Source organism: Penicillium vulpinum (genome assembly GCF_028829585.1).
Source record: "Penicillium vulpinum strain IBT 29486 chromosome Unknown utg000003l_segment0_segment0, whole genome shotgun sequence".
Classification (NCBI taxonomy): domain Eukaryota; kingdom Fungi; phylum Ascomycota; class Eurotiomycetes; order Eurotiales; family Aspergillaceae; genus Penicillium; species Penicillium vulpinum.
Window position 1 is genome coordinate 2,789,805 of NW_026643243.1, and position 16,022 is coordinate 2,805,826.

A 16,022-nucleotide genomic window follows, 5' to 3' on the forward strand; every position below is an offset into this window, starting at 1 on the left:
CTATACCCATAGCAATAATGGGATTGGTTGTGTTTTTGGGGTTATTCTTTGTGTCGGGCATATAGGTATATATATATATATAGTAGTGTGGCATAGCATAATACCCATATCAACGCAATGCCCGTACAAGACTCCACGAGATGTTTGTGTAGGAACCTGACCATAGAAGACAAGAGAAAAAAAGTAGCATATGAAAAATGGAAGTTAGGCGAGTATCTAAAGGCCCTCAGACCAAATCAATGAACATACAACTAGAGAGAGCACCTCCCCTAAGCCACGAACGACCCAATGTAGTGGCACACCAGAAATCAATCAGAATGTTCAATATACTACAATGTACAAACTGGTTCTATGTACAGTTCCTGAACCAAGCCCGAGAAGAATTGCCAAATACCGGAGTAATAGCACAATGGAAAAGAAGAATGAATAAGAATAAAGTTTGGAGCCACTACAGCTTAGCTCTGGGAGCAGACAGCTCCTCGGTGGCCTGCTCGTAGAGCTGATCCAAAAGGGAGCGGTATACCTTGACGACGGGAGGACGCTTGAGCTTGAGACTGTAAGAGGGAGAAAATAATGTTAACAATGCTGGGATTATGGAGGCGGAGAGGAAAAAAAAAAAAAAAACAGAAAACTTACGTCGGGGTTAGCAAGTTGTTGTCAACGGTGAACGGCTCCACCTTCAAAGAGACGTTGCGGACTCTCTCATAGCCAGCAAATTTGTGTTTCTTAGCCACGCGCTCGAGATCAAGTAGCACAGCACGGCGGACCTTATCATCACCCAAAGATTCCTTAATCGCTTCCAAGTCGGTCGGGGCAATGGTCTTGCCCAGGACCCTGCTGGCATACGGAGCGAAGAGGTCAGGCGCGACACCGAAGATGCCAACCAGGAAGGTCTGCATGCTATCGCCGTGGATATAAGCCTGGGCGATGTAGCCGAGCTCGGCAAGGACGACGCCCTCCAGGCGCTCGGGGGAGATGTACTCGCCTTGGGCGAGCTTGAGCACGTTCTTGCGGCGGTCAATGATGATGAAGCGGCCCTTGTCATCGATTGTGCAAACATCACCAGTGCGGAACCAGCCATCCTCGGTGATGGCATTGCGGGTCTCTTCCTCATTCTTGTAGTACTCTCGGAACATGTTGTTGCCGCGCAGCAAGAGCTCACCACGGGGGAACGGCTTGTCGTCCACGGAGTACTCCATGTCTGGTAGGGAGGCCAGGCATGCCTCGACGCAGGGTGCGAGACTACCGCAATTGCCGGAGGTCAGATCGAAGGAAGGCTGGGCGGTGGCTGAGGCGTAGGACTCAGTCAAGCCGTAACCCTGAAGGATGTCGGTGCCGGTAGCGACACGTAGGAAGTCGTGTAGAGTCGGGTCCAAGGGCGCAGAGCCAGACACCATATACCTGGCTCGCTCCAGACCAAGAGCGGCAGCCACCTTCTTAGCCCAGATGCGATCGTACACAGCGTGCTTGATCGTGGCCTTGGAGGGATCAGGGTTCTTCATGTTCGCGGTTTTGGTCGCAATGATGTGCCGTGAAAGAGTGCCCTTGAAGCCCGGTTGCTCAACTGTCGCGGAACGGATTGCGCTACCAAATCTACTGTAAAGACGAGGAACAGACATGAAACCAGTGGGCTTCAGCAACTTCAAATCATCGACCAACTCCACAATGTTTCCATGGAAATAACCAATCCGTGCGCCACCCCAGAAAGCAGTGTGCTCTGCCAAACGGGCATAAATATGGGCCAGCGGCAGATAAGAGGCCGCTGTATCACCTCGGGCTTGGCCGATAGTGATCAGACCGCAAGAAGTTGCGGCCACGGCATTGCCGTGTGTCAGAACGACACCCTTGGGTGGACCGGTCGTGCCGGAGGTGTAGTTGATAGTGACAATGTCCGAGGCAGAAGGAGCATTGTATCCGCGCTTCGAGGCCAAGCCCAGTTCCTCAACTTGATCCATAGTGTATATCGCCAGGCCCTGACCGGCGGCCATGGACTCAAGAAGAGCACGCTTGGAGAGACTGTCCTGCTCAGCTCCATCCAACGGGTCTATACTGATGATGATCTTCAGGTTTGGGAGAGAAGACTTGAGCTTGATCAGAGTTGGGATATGGGGCAAAGAGGTGACGACACAGCTCAGCTCAGCATGGTTGATAATATATTCGGTGGCGTCTGGGGCTAGAACGTCGTAGATCGAGACGGAGTAGAGAGACTGAGAAACACAAGCCAGATCTGTACACAGTATCGATTTAGCGCCTTATATCTTGAATTATTCGCTCTTGCAACCTAACTCACCAGTGATCTGCCACTCCGGCCGGTTCTGGGCCCAGAGACCGATACCATACTGGCCGGCCCGGTGGCAGTTATGTTTGTGGTGCAGCTCTACTAGACCAGCACCGAATGCGGCACGTCTCTTCTGTACAGTCTCGTAAGTAAGCCACTGATATGGCTCAAAGGACTTGGTAGTGGCGTTATATGGACGCCAACCGAGGCAGTGGTTCTTGGGCTGGCGGATGGCAGTCGACTCGAACATATCATGGGCCGTGGTGACCTAAAATCGGTCAGTATTAAGATATTCTAGCATTTGCACGTGCGCCTCTGTACCTGGGGATCCAATGTCGTCAAAAGTTCTTTCTGCGCATTCCATGCTCGGTATACCCGACTGCGGCCGGGCTGTTCGGTGCCAGGAATTGCTACAGAGTAAGCTACGCCTTTTGGAGGTGCTTGTTTAAGCTCCTCGGCCTTGGCCAAATGGGGAGGTTGTGAGAAGAACATATCTATTAGCTGTTAGCGGACGAACCAGAATAAATAATGGGCGGACGAACCAGACTCTATGTAAACAATGTAAACAAGAAAAGAGAGAAAAAAAATAAAAATTTAAAGACCGAAGTAACCCTATTAAAGGGGGCAAAAAAGTGTGGGGGAGAAAACTGGAGTTCTATGAAAACCGGGCGACCGCTAAACATGAAAGGCACAAGCCGACAAGGGACCTCGGCTGTTTGAGAGGTACTTGTCATAAAGTGGTACATCGTATAGTGTCTCAGGTACCTGTACTAGTGGAGCTTGATTACATCTTCCACGTCATTTGCACAACTCACATGCATTAATTTTCACATGGACCGAGATACAAATAAAGAGTATGTTGTAGTTGGAATATATCTATTTTGTAATAGTAGACTGTACATTGTATGTTGGGGTTTGATATATGTATATATGATATGAGTATATATATGCGTTGAAAAAAGAAGACAACGCCTGTAAAATATGCACAAAAAAAAAAAACCAAAGAAAAATATTTACAGTGAGATCGGCAGTCTCTAATTACCCGAAAATCCACTTCCATGCCTTGCCATACCATGTCGTTGGCTCAATAGTCTCCCATGTCTCGTTGTCAGCAGTGGTGCGGCCGGTATCCAGATCGGCCTCAATGGGCTTGACAAAGGCGGGACGGTAGATGATCTTGTGTCCCGCATACAACACCACAAACAAAATCAAGCTTAGGTAGTTGATGAAGAATTCCTTGACTTGGAAGTGCGGAATGAAAGCAGTGAATCCTTGGGTGAAGATGATCAAAATATTGAAAAACAGACCATACCATGAGAACCAGGGCTGCCAGAGGGCCTTGTAGGGCAAGATATCCCGAGAGATGTTGCGAGCCTTGAGCGCCCGCTGGAAGGCAAGATGGCAGGCGTTCAGCGAACACCAGGTAATGAAGCCAGCCACACCAGAGATCTGGAGCAACCAAGTGAACACTGTGCTACCTGCATCAGAGACGTTCAAGAATCCGAGTAGACCAAAGGCCGCCGTGAACATAACACTGTAGTAAGGGACACCACGCTTGCTGGTAATCTTGAACCAATGAGGGGCGAAACCTTCCTGGGACAGACCGACTAGGATACGGCTCCCGCTATAGACGTTGGAGTTGGCAGCCGAAAGCACCACAGTCAGAAGAACCGCGTTGATAATACCGGGGAGAGCCGCGACACCGGCACGGTTGGCGGCAATGACGAATGGCGAAGCATTCGCATTTTGAGCAGAAGCACCATCCCCCTCGCTAGCCAATAGACCGGGGTCGTCGGAGGGAACGACAATTCCGAGGAAGAAGATCGTCAGGATGAAGAAGAAGACGATACGGAAAAAGGTTTTGCGGATTGCAGATGGGACGGTCTTGCGAGGGTTCTCGGTCTCACCGGCCGCAATACCAACCAGTTCGGTTCCCTGGTAGGAAAATCCGGCCTGAATAAGCGTCGACCAGAATCCAACAAATTTGGCCAACGAATCGTTTCTATTAATCAAGTAGGGGACAAACGGACCAGGGTTCACCCAGTACCGGAAACCGATATACCCTTCCTTACCGACGCCGGCATTCATGCAAATCGAGAAGATCATAAAGCCAATCACGGTAATGACCTTGATACTCGCGAACCAAAACTCAATTTCACCGTAGAAGGCCACGGGCATCATGTTGAAAAGAATGATCACGACCCAGAAGACGCCGATAAAGATAGCCATCGGAATGCTGCTGTCCCAGAACTGAATGATCAAACCGGTTGCGGTCAATTCGAGTGCAAATGTTGATGCCCATGAAAACCAATAGATCCAACCCATAGCAAACCCTAGACTGGGGTCAATCAGGCGAGCAGCGTATGAGGTGAAGGCACCAGGGATCGGGATATATGTTGCGATCTCTCCGAGAGCGGTCATGACCGAATACACGATCGTTCCGACGAAGATATAAGCAATGAGAGCGCCCACCGGGCCTCCGTGAGCAATTGCCGTGCCGCTACCGATGAATAAACCGGTACCTATTGTGCCGCCTTCGAAGACCGTTAGTTCGAAGACTCTGAATCGACAGCATCATCCAACTCACCAATGGCAATCATCTGTAGATGTCTGCTCTTCAGCTTCCGCTTGAGATCCGGCAGCGGGTTCGCCTCACGCTGGGCGCCATGCTTCTCGTAGTCGACATCATAGTCGGCCGGGCTCTGTGCTTGGACTTGCACAGGCATTTCAGCGCTCATCTTTCCCTCCAACGGAGGGTTGATTGGCTTGTCCGCCATGTCTGCTGGGGAGGGGAAGAAAGCAGATGGAGCTTCAAGATGGGAGGAAGAAAGGATCTGAGTGCAACCTCACAAGTATCCACTCGATTTAAGCCAACTGGGGTCCGAAGACAGGCTTTTTTTTTTTCTCTCTCGAATGTGGAGACACGAGACGTCCGAACACCGACTTGAGTGGGAATTTATGTTATGTAAAAGAAAGATGGGGTTTGAGGGGAAAATAGTTGGGTTTTATTTTTCTTATAGATTCTATTCTTATATTAGTATTTCCATCTCATTTGCTCTTAGAAAAGCACGATTTTTTTATATATTTTTTTTTTTCAATACCACCCAGTGTGGGCTAGCCGGGAAAGAGTTTTTTTTTCTCTGGTGGCGACTCTCTTTGCCTCCTATGACAGATTTTATGTATCTTTCATATATTATATTTGATATTCTGCTTTCAATCTAGGCTATCATTTATTGTATCATTTACTGTATCGATACTCCATATGTTAGGTTTGTAATCATGCATTGTCATCCTTGTAGTCTAGTAGATCAGACGCCTATATCCATGGGCATGTTGTACATAGACAGGTTGTACAATAGACGAGCTGTATGGCGTACATTTTATTCCATACAGTATATACAGTATATCTTATCCCCCAATTCGTTCTTTCTCTATATTCCTCTGACTTTATATATCAAAAAAAAAAGAATTTAAGAATCAAAGTAGTTACAAAGTATGTTGTAGCCACATACTTGGCAGCGGGCTTGGCGGAGTCGGCATACCGTTTGCAGAGATAACCATGGAGCTAATAATACGACATAAGATCTGGAGGATAAGATAGGTGTTTAAAACAACTTTAGAAGAGCTCCATGAGGCAGAGAATAGGATATAAATGTAGATTAATAAAATAAAAACTTCCATGAGGTCGCTATCAAAAGGGTATCGCATCCAAACACCATCACGACCTATGATAAACATTCAAATCATTCACAAGACAAACATACAAAAACAAATATTTCAAATGCCTAGGTAGCATCAAATTCTTTCATAATCATGAAATCAATATTGAAACACTTCAAACTCCGATATGCACATTCGAATGTGTTTTCGCCTCTCCGCCGCGGCGGTGGTTCATAAGATCGATGATACCGAAATAGCTGGTGACTGCAAAAAATACCCTATACACCACACATATCACAAGTTAATTTTCTGCCAATTTATACTGTCCTAAAACCGAAAAACTAAAGGGTACGGAATCTCACCATTCAAAAGCTGCAAATACCGTTGCTGCCTGGAGCGAGCTGCATGCACTGCCATGACACCATCTTGGCGGAGGCAACATCGCTCCCATAGCGATAAACCCGGCAAACCAAAAGATCATGGTAATCACTTCAACAGCAGGAATCACATAGTGGTGTGCAAGGCGAGGGAACCATATTGGTGCTATGGCGAGATAGGGCACTGCTACAAAGGCAGTCCAGCAACCGAGGAAGAGGAGGAAGTTGACAGTATCCGAGTATGACCATCCATTGTAGAATGTTGAAACCACTAGGAGGCTTGTTAGTTTTCAAGCTTGGATTTTTGAGGATTTGTTCTGAAGCGACAGACCATATCCTGTCAAGCCGATCACGATCACGCCAAAGAGTGCTTGCACAGCTCGGACAGGGTATATCCACGGGAGGGTCATCTTCAATATGAATGCCGTTATCGATGTAGATATTAACGTAAATGTGAGTGTGGGTGTAGATGTTAAAGCAAAGTATGTAAATTTATCGGCGGAGTTTGTGTCAGAGAAGACATCTTGTAGAGAAGCCTAAGGTATGGCAAGGTATAAAAAGGCGCAGGGATTAGCGCAGCCACCGGCGTCGCGCCAGCGTCATTAATATTTGCAGACTTGGCAGTTTGACAGTAGGGCTGACGTATGGGGCATATATTTTCTACCTTGAATAAATGACACTTCTGACCTTTTTTTTTTCGCTTCAGCCTATTAATTTTTATTTATCTTATACTCTTAACATACCTACCTCTTTGATATTCTTTACTTACTGCCTAGACACCATTTATATATTTTGCTTTTCCCCTTTTCTTGCTGCCTATAGTAAACATTGAAGTATTTAGCGCCAGTCTCGTATACATATGCTTGGCTAAATGACGTGAAAGCCCTATGACGCCCGACTGCCGATCACTGTGGAACTTGGAAGCTATACATCTCGACATTTTATTACATTTTATTACATTTGATTTAATTACTTTGTTGCTTTGTGTATTCTATTCCACCTAGTGTGCCCGACTAGTGAGACAGATATATAGAGACAAAGATAAAGACGTTCTGTTTATTCCTCTGGCTGAGATAAAAAGACCGAGCTTATACGGTTATTCTCACACATTCCGCACAAGCTAAGCGACTGCCTATATATCTATAGCCTAATACGGGAGACTCGACAAAGGAGCATTCACAGGGAGCAAACATTGTTACGTATGTCCAAAATATAGCTAAGGAATAGACTCGAAAACGAGCATGTAGATGTCATTTGTATCAATTCGTCGCTCATGCGCCTGTACAGATTTATGCAACTCCTAATTACTTCCTAGCCTCCATGGTGAACGCAGCAAATCAGTAATCACGGAAAACAGCAACCATGTCATCTAATCGAGATACCTCCGCCAGAAGCAAGGCTTCCTTAGCCTTCCAGTTGCGAAGATGTTCTAATTCAGCCTCGGAGAGGAATTCTTCCTCGTGGCCCTTGACATCAGTTCGTTCTGTCTTTTCAAGGAAATCTCTCTCACGGCCACGTTCAAATTTAATGCGCTGCAGGCACCGTGACATGGCTTTGTATGTATCCTCCAGGATGCTGCTGCACACGCGATCTGGATCGTAGTACCACAGGTAGATCGTCTTGGAAGGCTGACGCTGCGCATCACGCGGCACTTCCTGCAAGTCTACAAACCCTCCAGTTTGCATGCTTGCAAGCGTCTGGCGCAAGTCTTTAAAGGGTAAGAGACTGATTTCTTGAAGCCGTTTCTCATCCAGCTTGCCCTTGGCATGCAGGACGCGGATCACACGCAGTGCAACATCTCCGTACCGTGACTCAATCATGCGCTCCAGCTCTAAATGGCGAAGCTTGCGGGCCAGGCCTCGGAATGCAATTCGCCACGTAGGGAGGCCGGAGATAACGTGTTTGGTGGTAAGATTCAGGGGAGGTTGCGAGAGAATACTAAGGTGCTGGTCGACCTCATAGGCGCGGTTTTGTTCGCTAGGTTCATCTTCATGCTCGTCACCATTGACGCCATTCGTGTCATCATCCAACGGTCGCTTGCCGCGTTTGTTTAACACAGTCGAGGGATCCATCGGGCCAATACACCCTGCAAGATCCAGCTTTGGGTCAACATCTTCGACAATTGAACTCAGTTGGATTGGTGCAGAGTATTGTTCGCCTTCTTCTCCTTCGCGAGGTATCTCATAAGAGTCTCGACAGCGGGGTGTTTGGTATTCAATGCGCCGAAGCAGACAATCGTAAATCTCGACTGAAGCGGGAGGTGCATCTTGCTCAGCAAGCCCGAGGAACCGAGTGTTTCGAAGTGCCACGTCGAGTTTCTCGTAGTTCACCCGAATGATGAGGTTAGACTGTGGCGAATGTTAGCAGTTGATACAAAATCGCGGCAAGGAAAGACAAAAAGAGCTTACATCCATTGGGATTGAATCGACGCCATCTTCATCTTCGGACCAATCATTATCCTCTTCTCCTTCGTCCTCTACATGGTCCCCGTTGATACCGTTGGTGCCATTTGACGCCCGCTGATTGGACTCCTTGTTGCCGTGATCGTGTTTTATTTTGGCGCCTTGAGGGAGGCCATTGTATATTAGGCCTCGGCTCAGATCTCCTTCGGTTCTTTCCTTCACCATGTCCTTCGCCTTCTCCTCAATCTCCATTGCTTGCTGTTTGCCCTTCATTTGTTTGACATCTGGCCTTGATGAGATGATTCGGGAAGCATCTAGCCAGTTGTCGTTTGGGCTTTGGAAGTGTGCCTCTCGAAGGCGATGGATGTATCCGTGGGAGGCAAGACTCTTCAAGGTGGGGTGAAGACGCACTGGTTTCTCGCTCACGACATGGTCGCCGTTAGGAGCAGCGGAATCCTCTTCCTTTTCCTCATCACCGTCGAGCTTAATCTCATTGTGATTGACCCCATTCGTAATGCGCTGCTTCTTGGACTGAAGCTCGGGAAGCGTCTCGAGGTGAGCGATCGAGGAATGGCCGAGGGACATGATTACTTCCAACACCTGGGCCGCGTATTCTCCTAGTCGAGATTCAACAAGCTGGAGAATCTTTCCAGACCGGACGAGAGAGTATGCGGCCTGTGGATTAGCTTCATAGTAGGTGTTGCCATCGTCGAGGGAAGTGAAGTGATAGACCAAGTGGTGTTGGATCATGGCGGAGAGGCCATGGCGCAGTTGGCGATCTGACAGGCGAGCATAGAATTTTAACCGAGGGAGAGTCAGTCTTTCGTATCGTTGAAGGACGGTAAAGATACGCTGCGAAAAGTTGACTAGTTAGTCCGGTTCCTTCCCCGCCGTCGCAATGAATCATGGCAGCCCGAGGATCTGCACAGGATGACTCACGGCAAAGAGCTCTCCAAAATTATCTTCGATCAAGAGCATGCAGAGCTCGGCAGAGCACTAACGTTCATGTCAGTAAGTAGCTCTCTCTCCCGAGTTAGCGGCACAGTCGCATACCTGGGACATCATGGTGGGCTAAAGAGATAAAAAAAAAGATTCACCAGCCATCAAACCTCGAGAGGGCACATTTAAGGGTTACCGAATGTTCATGGAGATTTCAAAGCTAGCAGAGATCTACAAGTCCAAAAATCCAATGCGCGATGAGATGCAGGTCTTCAATGTTCTTTTGTTCTTTTTTTGCTTATCGGTATATTCACGTGATATGACCAATCAGGTGATCCAAAAGCCTCATTTAAGAGAAACGTGTTCAGGCAGAGACAATGGGAACAATAGAGATATTCCAATTTGAATAAAGGCCATTAATCATTCCAGAAAAATACTCAATAAGTCCGTAACAATTATCTCCAAAGACAATAGAGAAACTCCTTCTATATACTCGAACAAAAGTAACTCCGGTTCCGTCCGCGCTTTTGATTACTTGATCTCTGATTGGCTGGAGTGACGAGTCGGGATCTTGAAGCTTTTCGTGACCTCCCAAACTGCCTCTTCCCTCTTGCTCTCTCCGCATCCCACCTCCTCCCCCGCCTCATTTGCGCCTCTTTACAAACCCAATTCGGGTTTCTATCTCTTATTCTTCTCTCGCATCTTTTCGGCACAAGCGACGATGCTGTCGCGGTCTCCCCTCAGCCGAAATGCGCCGCGTGCGTTCGCCGCCGCCGGCCGTCGGTCCATGGCCTCCGCTGCCAACCCGGCCTTCCAGTACGATGTCTCCGAAGCTTCCGGCGTGAAGATTGCCAACCGTCAAGTTGAGGGCCCTACCGGCACTCTGGCCCTGGTTGCGAAGGCTGGCTCCCGTTACCAGCCCTTCCCTGGTTTCTCCGATGCTCTCGACCGATTCGCTTTCAAGGTCGGTCCCACGGCATTCATTGATTCATCCGAACTATATATAGTGATACTAATCATTCAATTCCTTAATAGACTACCCTCAAGCGGTCTGCACTGCGGATCACCCGGGAGACTGAGCTGCTGGGCGGTGAAATCTCGTCGACACACTCGCGCGAAAACATTGTCCTCCAAACCAAGTTCCTTTCCAAGGATCTCCCCTACTTCACAGAGTTGCTGGCCGAGGTTGCTACCCAGACCAAGTTCGCAGGTGAGTCGGCCCCTTTTGATGAACGGTGGTTGGTGGACCGCAATTATATGAGCATACTTTGCTGACTCGAGCCCCCTCGCTGATATCAGACCACGAATTGAACGAGGTTGTCAGCAAGCTCCTCAAGTACAAGCAGCAGGCTGTCCACTCTAACCCGGAGACCGTTGCTGTCGATGCCGCCCATGGCATTGCTTTCCACCGCGGTCTGGGCGCCTCCATCACCCCCTCCCAGACTTCTCCCTTCGAGAAGTACCTCTCTGGCGATGCCCTGGCTGAGTTCGCCCAGAACGCTTACTCCAAGTCCAACATTGCTCTCGTCGCCAGCGGCCCGAACTCTGCTGAGCTCTCCAAGTGGGTTGGCCAGTTCTTCAAGGACACCCCCACTGGCAATGCCTCCAGCAAATACAACGTCCTGCCCTCCGTCGCCTCCAAGTACTACGGTGGCGAGCAGCGCATTGCTTCCAAGATCGGCAACGCTGTCGTGATCGCCTTCCCCGGCTCCAGCGCTTTCGGCACCGCGGGCTACAAGGCCGAGGCTTCCGTTCTCGCTGCTCTTCTGGGCGGCGAGTCCACTATCAAATGGACCCCCGGTTTCTCTCTTCTGTCGCAGGCCACCAAGGGCTTCAACCAGCTCCGCGTTTCCACCCAGAACAACGCCTACTCCGATGCTGGCCTTTTCACCGTCACCCTGTCCGGCCAGGCCGACCAAGTTGCTGCCGCCAGCAAGAACGTTGTTGACGCCCTCAAGAAAGCTGCTGCCGGAGAGGTTGCCTCCGAGGATATCAAGAAGGCTATTGCCCTCGCCAAGTTCCGCGCTTTGGAGTCCGTCCAGACCCTTGAGACCGGTCTCGAGGCTACTGGTTCCGGTCTTGTCCACGGCAACAAGCCTTACCAGATCAGCGAGATTGCTGAGGCTCTCGAGAAGGTCACCGAACAGCAGGTCAAGCAGGTATGTTGTTTCTCTTTCCATATTGTTGATGTTTTGATGCTAACAGTTGTTCCATAGGTCGCCAACACCTTCCTTACTGGCAAGGCTACCCTCGTCAGCGTGGGTGATATCCACCAGCTCCCCTTCGCCGAGGATCTCGGTCTGATCGTTTAAAATCCCTGTATACATTACACCGTAGAGAGGGAAAAGTCCGTTCCCTTCATTTTGGATTTGATGTGACCACTTGTGCCTAGATTCATTGCCGATATCTCCTTTGTTCTTTTAAGGGTGTAGTTGACTGTAATACAATTGTACCTTATCCTTTGTTCCCATTCTCTTCGACAGACCTATGGATTTTCTTGGCTCGTGGTGGTGGATGATTCGGGAGGTGTATCATGGATTAATCATTACTAGTAATTGGATGCTCCACGTATCCATACCCCTCCGCTTGCTACCACTTTTCATAATAAAAATATTTATTCAGGTGGGTTTTGGGACCTAATTAAAAGTTCACAGAATTAGATGAAGATCTGGTTTTGGTCTGTACACCGTTTTTGATGTTTTTATCTTACGTGGAGTGGGTTTAGCCACCGAACACAGAGAGATTGGAAATTCATTTGTTGTCCAGCTTTGAAGAATTTATACCTTCTAACTGCAGCACATACACATTGTCCTTGGTTATGCATGGAAAAGTCTTCTACACGGTCTATGCTTTTTACCTAAAAAAGACTGAGTAGGGGGATAAAATAGCTAGAAATAAGGACGCCTAAAAAAGAATATCTGAGAAGACCACTAAAAAGACGTCATAAACATAAGCGGGTGACTATTCTTGTTCTACAGATATAGGAATCTATAGGAATCATCATATCTACCAAAGAGCTGCTTATAATAAAAGCCGCCGAATTCAGCCAATTGCCGAGTTGATTCATATAGAACATTTCTATGAGGGCTAGGTCTCCAACGATATACTTCATTTCCAAGGTTGCAAGGCAAACCAACAAAATAAAAACCACAGTTCTCCACCAAACCCACCATTATGAAGTGGATAGTGACATATGATATAAAAAGCAAAAAGACATGATAAGAGTGGGATTTGAACCCACGCCCCTTTCGAGACACGGAGACAGTTGTATACCATCGGGATCAGGTTAACCTGAACCGTGCGCCTTAGACCAACTCGGCCATCTTACCAATTGGATGGAAGATGTGTGCTTTTTTAAATTTATGAAGAAAAGACAGATTTGTACAGACTAGGAATAAAGGCTTCTTTTTCTCTTCTTTTTTTTTAAAAATATATAGATAGATACTACATATGTTATAGGTAGTCATGTGTGTATTTTGCATATAAAATTCCTAGATATAGTGGACTTTGTCCAACTTAAATATTTAACTGTTGGTAAGCTCCTATAGTATGAGCAAATGGCTGGGAGAGAAATGATGTTTCAAGTCAGGCAGAGAATACAAGGATTGGAGAGAGAATGAAAGATAAATCACTTACAATAATAATCAAGTTTATCATTTTCATGCAAGGTATCCATATCCGACTATGCGACTATGCGTAAAGAGAACAGTCCCAGAGCCGTAAGACACCAGCCATAAGACGCCGAACAACAATGAGAGAAGGGACATCCCGAAACTCAAGAGCAAAAGAGCAGACAAACCCATTCAGCAGGAACCTCCCAGACAAATGAAAGCTACAACTCCGTCATAAAGTCCACATCACATATTCATACCCTCATTATCATACCGGAGTCGGTTCATCGACCTACCGTTCCATAGCACCACACCAATAGTCAACCCGCAGATCTGAAAGACTACGCGTCGGCAAACCCCAAGTGCGCGCAAGCCAGAGCGCCAAACCACCAACAACCCCCACACTCCCAACAATCTGAACAAGCACCCAGCTCCGGTGTCCGAGGTCATCAATCCAGCCAACTACACCGAGGGGATCATCTGGTCTGAAACCCGCGAAGCGATACCCCCCAGAACCGGCACGTGAGTGCATGACCTGGAACCCCTTCTCGCCGACGTGGCCATGCAAACCGCAAAATCCAGGTGTCTGTGAAAGAGGCACCAACGAACCGTCAATGACACATTCGCCCAGCCGCTCGGTGAGCCATACAACACGCTCGCCACGAGCTAGCGAGGTATACCGATCGCGTTCGTTCTGCAAGCTACGCTGCAGGTCTGTCGCCCATTGGGCGAGCCGGACTTGCGCTATGCGCTCTTCGTGCCGAGTGTAGTCTGCGATGCGAGCCATGGCATAGCCCGGTGGGGAGCCGGGCGAGATGGAGGTTCCCGAAACAGAGCGCCAGCTGCTAGATGCAGATGCGGACCCACTTTCGGTATGAGCCGGCTGCGCACTGGGCAACGGTATTGGGGGTGGGAACGAATATGAGCCCGTGCGCTGCTGGAGGAGTTTCTTTGCGGCCGAATGACGCATCCATGCTAGGTTGTCACGATCAAATATTTTGTTGACTAGGGCACCTAGTTCGGAGGGTACGAGTGGTTGGACGTAGTCCGGGCTCATTAGGGTGCTTGCATCCATTGTTTCAGTATCGATTGTTTTCTCGGAGGAGACCGCATATGGGGGTTGGGATCCGACCCCATCTAACCCGTTCGGGGGTTCACCAAACAGGAATGGTTTTATTCCGGCTTCGCGAGCTTGTTCGTGGAAGCGGAGTTTCAATTGAGTGATTTGAGTTGGGGTGAGGGTGTCTGCTTTGGATATTATTGGGATTACATTGCTTAGCTCGCAGAGCTGGCGGATGCATTCCACATCTGTTGAGAGGGTGTCTATACGTAGAAAGTCAGCGATCAGGGGTACATGATTAGGGAGGTTACCCTTCAGCGACAGAATAGAGAAATCCCACCATTAGAAATCAAATATAAGATGGCATCCACCTGGGATCCACCATTACCGGCTAGTAGGTTTTGGAAATCCACACTAGCCCCATTGAGTGCATTGGTAGCGCGCCAGAATTGCTGTCTCATATACTGCCCGATAGCGTCGGTTTGACCTGCACAGCTCAAGTTCGCTGCAGGGGTGTCCACAAAACAGAGATTCCTCTCCAGCACGATTTCTCCGATACTTTTCCGGCGCTGGAGCACGCGAGAGTCTTCCAGGTCTGACCACCATGAAGGGTATGGTCTGGTGCTAGCATAAATTTCCGTAGTGGTAATCAATGCTCCCCGAGATCGGGGTCGGGAAGTTCTGCGGCGCCCCGAAGAGGTAAACTGTGGAATGGTGTCGACATGTACGATATCATCGCATGTTTGAACAATAGACTTGATCAACGAGGTCTTACCAGAACCTAATTTTTGAGACAATCAGCTGCTTTTGTAATTTACTCTGAAACAATTGAGACCTACCAGAGGAACCGGCTAGAAGAATCTTGAATCGACCCATGGCTTTTCCTCGCTCGGTGAACGGTCGTCGACTAGGCATTTTGATACTTGGCATGATAAGTTGGGAGGCCCCGCCTAGGGCCAAAAATGGAGACTCATGTAGCATTTCGTCCTCATCTCCAGATCCGACAGCCTGACTGTTGATTTCATCGGTTATAGAAATATCATCGAGTGGCCGCAAGGACTGATTGGATATGGATTTAGGGCTGCTGGGTAGCGACGATGGGTCATCGGGGATGCCCAACGTAAGCGGAGTTAAGGGCCGAGACACTGCATGAATGGGAGATGCGTGTTCAAAGGAAGATTCTCCAGTGCCTGGAATTAGTGGCTTCAATGCTGACCGGCGCTGTGCGAGGTGCGATTCTAAATCGTCGGTTGCCTGCTTCAGGTTGTCCTCTGCGGAGTGATCGCGGGGCAAGCATGTGAATTCTGATTGGGACAGAGAGGCATCTAGGCTTCGTACTCCATACATATTCTCTTTGACATCCTCGGGGCTATCTAGCGATGTAGTGGAACCTTGATCCACAACATGTGGCCTGCGGGATAAGAAGAAGGTCGCGGGGGTGGTAGTGCGGGGATCGAGGGATGGAGATGGGGAATGGTCGGAGGGTTTGCGAGAGAATGGGAGGTCTGGAATAGGTCTCATGATGAAGGGGCATTTCTCATAGAGTGATATCGAACAAGCTTAAAGGTCAACAAAGCCAACAAAAGTCAACACAATCACATAGCCTACGGTTGGGAAGCCTAAACATGATCATGTCATACTACTTGATCAGGTAATCCACATCACGAGGTGATAAACCCCTCTTTGATTTCTGCC

General features: G+C 48.5%; 6 protein-coding genes across 6 annotated transcripts; 1 reads left to right on the forward strand and 5 right to left on the reverse strand.

The window, feature by feature from the left end:
• Positions 1–448: 448 nt before the first annotated feature.
• N7479_006169 (putative AMP-binding enzyme) lies at positions 449–2,770 on the reverse strand (the record flags this gene model as incomplete). Its single annotated transcript, XM_057253865.1, has 4 exons — positions 449–554; positions 637–2,227; positions 2,291–2,546; positions 2,600–2,770. The coding sequence occupies 4 exons, from the start codon at positions 2,768–2,770 to the stop codon at positions 449–451; spliced, it is 2,124 nt and encodes a 707-aa protein (XP_057107727.1).
• Positions 2,771–3,316: 546 nt separating this feature from the next.
• N7479_006170 (putative arginine transporter) lies at positions 3,317–5,055 on the reverse strand (the record flags this gene model as incomplete). Its single annotated transcript, XM_057253866.1, has 2 exons — positions 3,317–4,812; positions 4,866–5,055. The coding sequence occupies 2 exons, from the start codon at positions 5,053–5,055 to the stop codon at positions 3,317–3,319; spliced, it is 1,686 nt and encodes a 561-aa protein (XP_057107728.1).
• Positions 5,056–6,113: 1,058 nt separating this feature from the next.
• Positions 6,114–6,725, reverse strand: N7479_006171 (MARVEL domain-containing protein; the record flags this gene model as incomplete). Its single annotated transcript, XM_057253867.1, has 3 exons — positions 6,114–6,195; positions 6,301–6,586; positions 6,647–6,725. 3 exons carry the CDS (start codon positions 6,723–6,725, stop codon positions 6,114–6,116), a joined length of 447 nt encoding a protein of 148 aa, XP_057107729.1.
• Positions 6,726–7,652: 927 nt separating this feature from the next.
• Positions 7,653–9,782, reverse strand: N7479_006172 (uncharacterized protein; the record flags this gene model as incomplete). Its single annotated transcript, XM_057253868.1, has 4 exons — positions 7,653–8,663; positions 8,724–9,569; positions 9,657–9,713; positions 9,771–9,782. 4 exons carry the CDS (start codon positions 9,780–9,782, stop codon positions 7,653–7,655), a joined length of 1,926 nt encoding a protein of 641 aa, XP_057107730.1.
• Positions 9,783–10,377: 595 nt separating this feature from the next.
• On the forward strand, positions 10,378–11,968 carry N7479_006173 (ubiquinol--cytochrome-c reductase subunit 2; the record flags this gene model as incomplete). Its single annotated transcript, XM_057253869.1, has 4 exons — positions 10,378–10,620; positions 10,692–10,866; positions 10,956–11,815; positions 11,873–11,968. 4 exons carry the CDS (start codon positions 10,378–10,380, stop codon positions 11,966–11,968), a joined length of 1,374 nt encoding a protein of 457 aa, XP_057107731.1.
• Positions 11,969–13,559: 1,591 nt separating this feature from the next.
• On the reverse strand, positions 13,560–15,848 carry N7479_006174 (uncharacterized protein; the record flags this gene model as incomplete). The annotated part of the gene is made up of 3 exons (XM_057253870.1): positions 13,560–14,590; positions 14,668–15,108; positions 15,167–15,848. 3 exons carry the CDS (start codon positions 15,846–15,848, stop codon positions 13,560–13,562), a joined length of 2,154 nt encoding a protein of 717 aa, XP_057107732.1.
• Between the last annotated feature and the right edge of the window lie 174 nt (positions 15,849–16,022).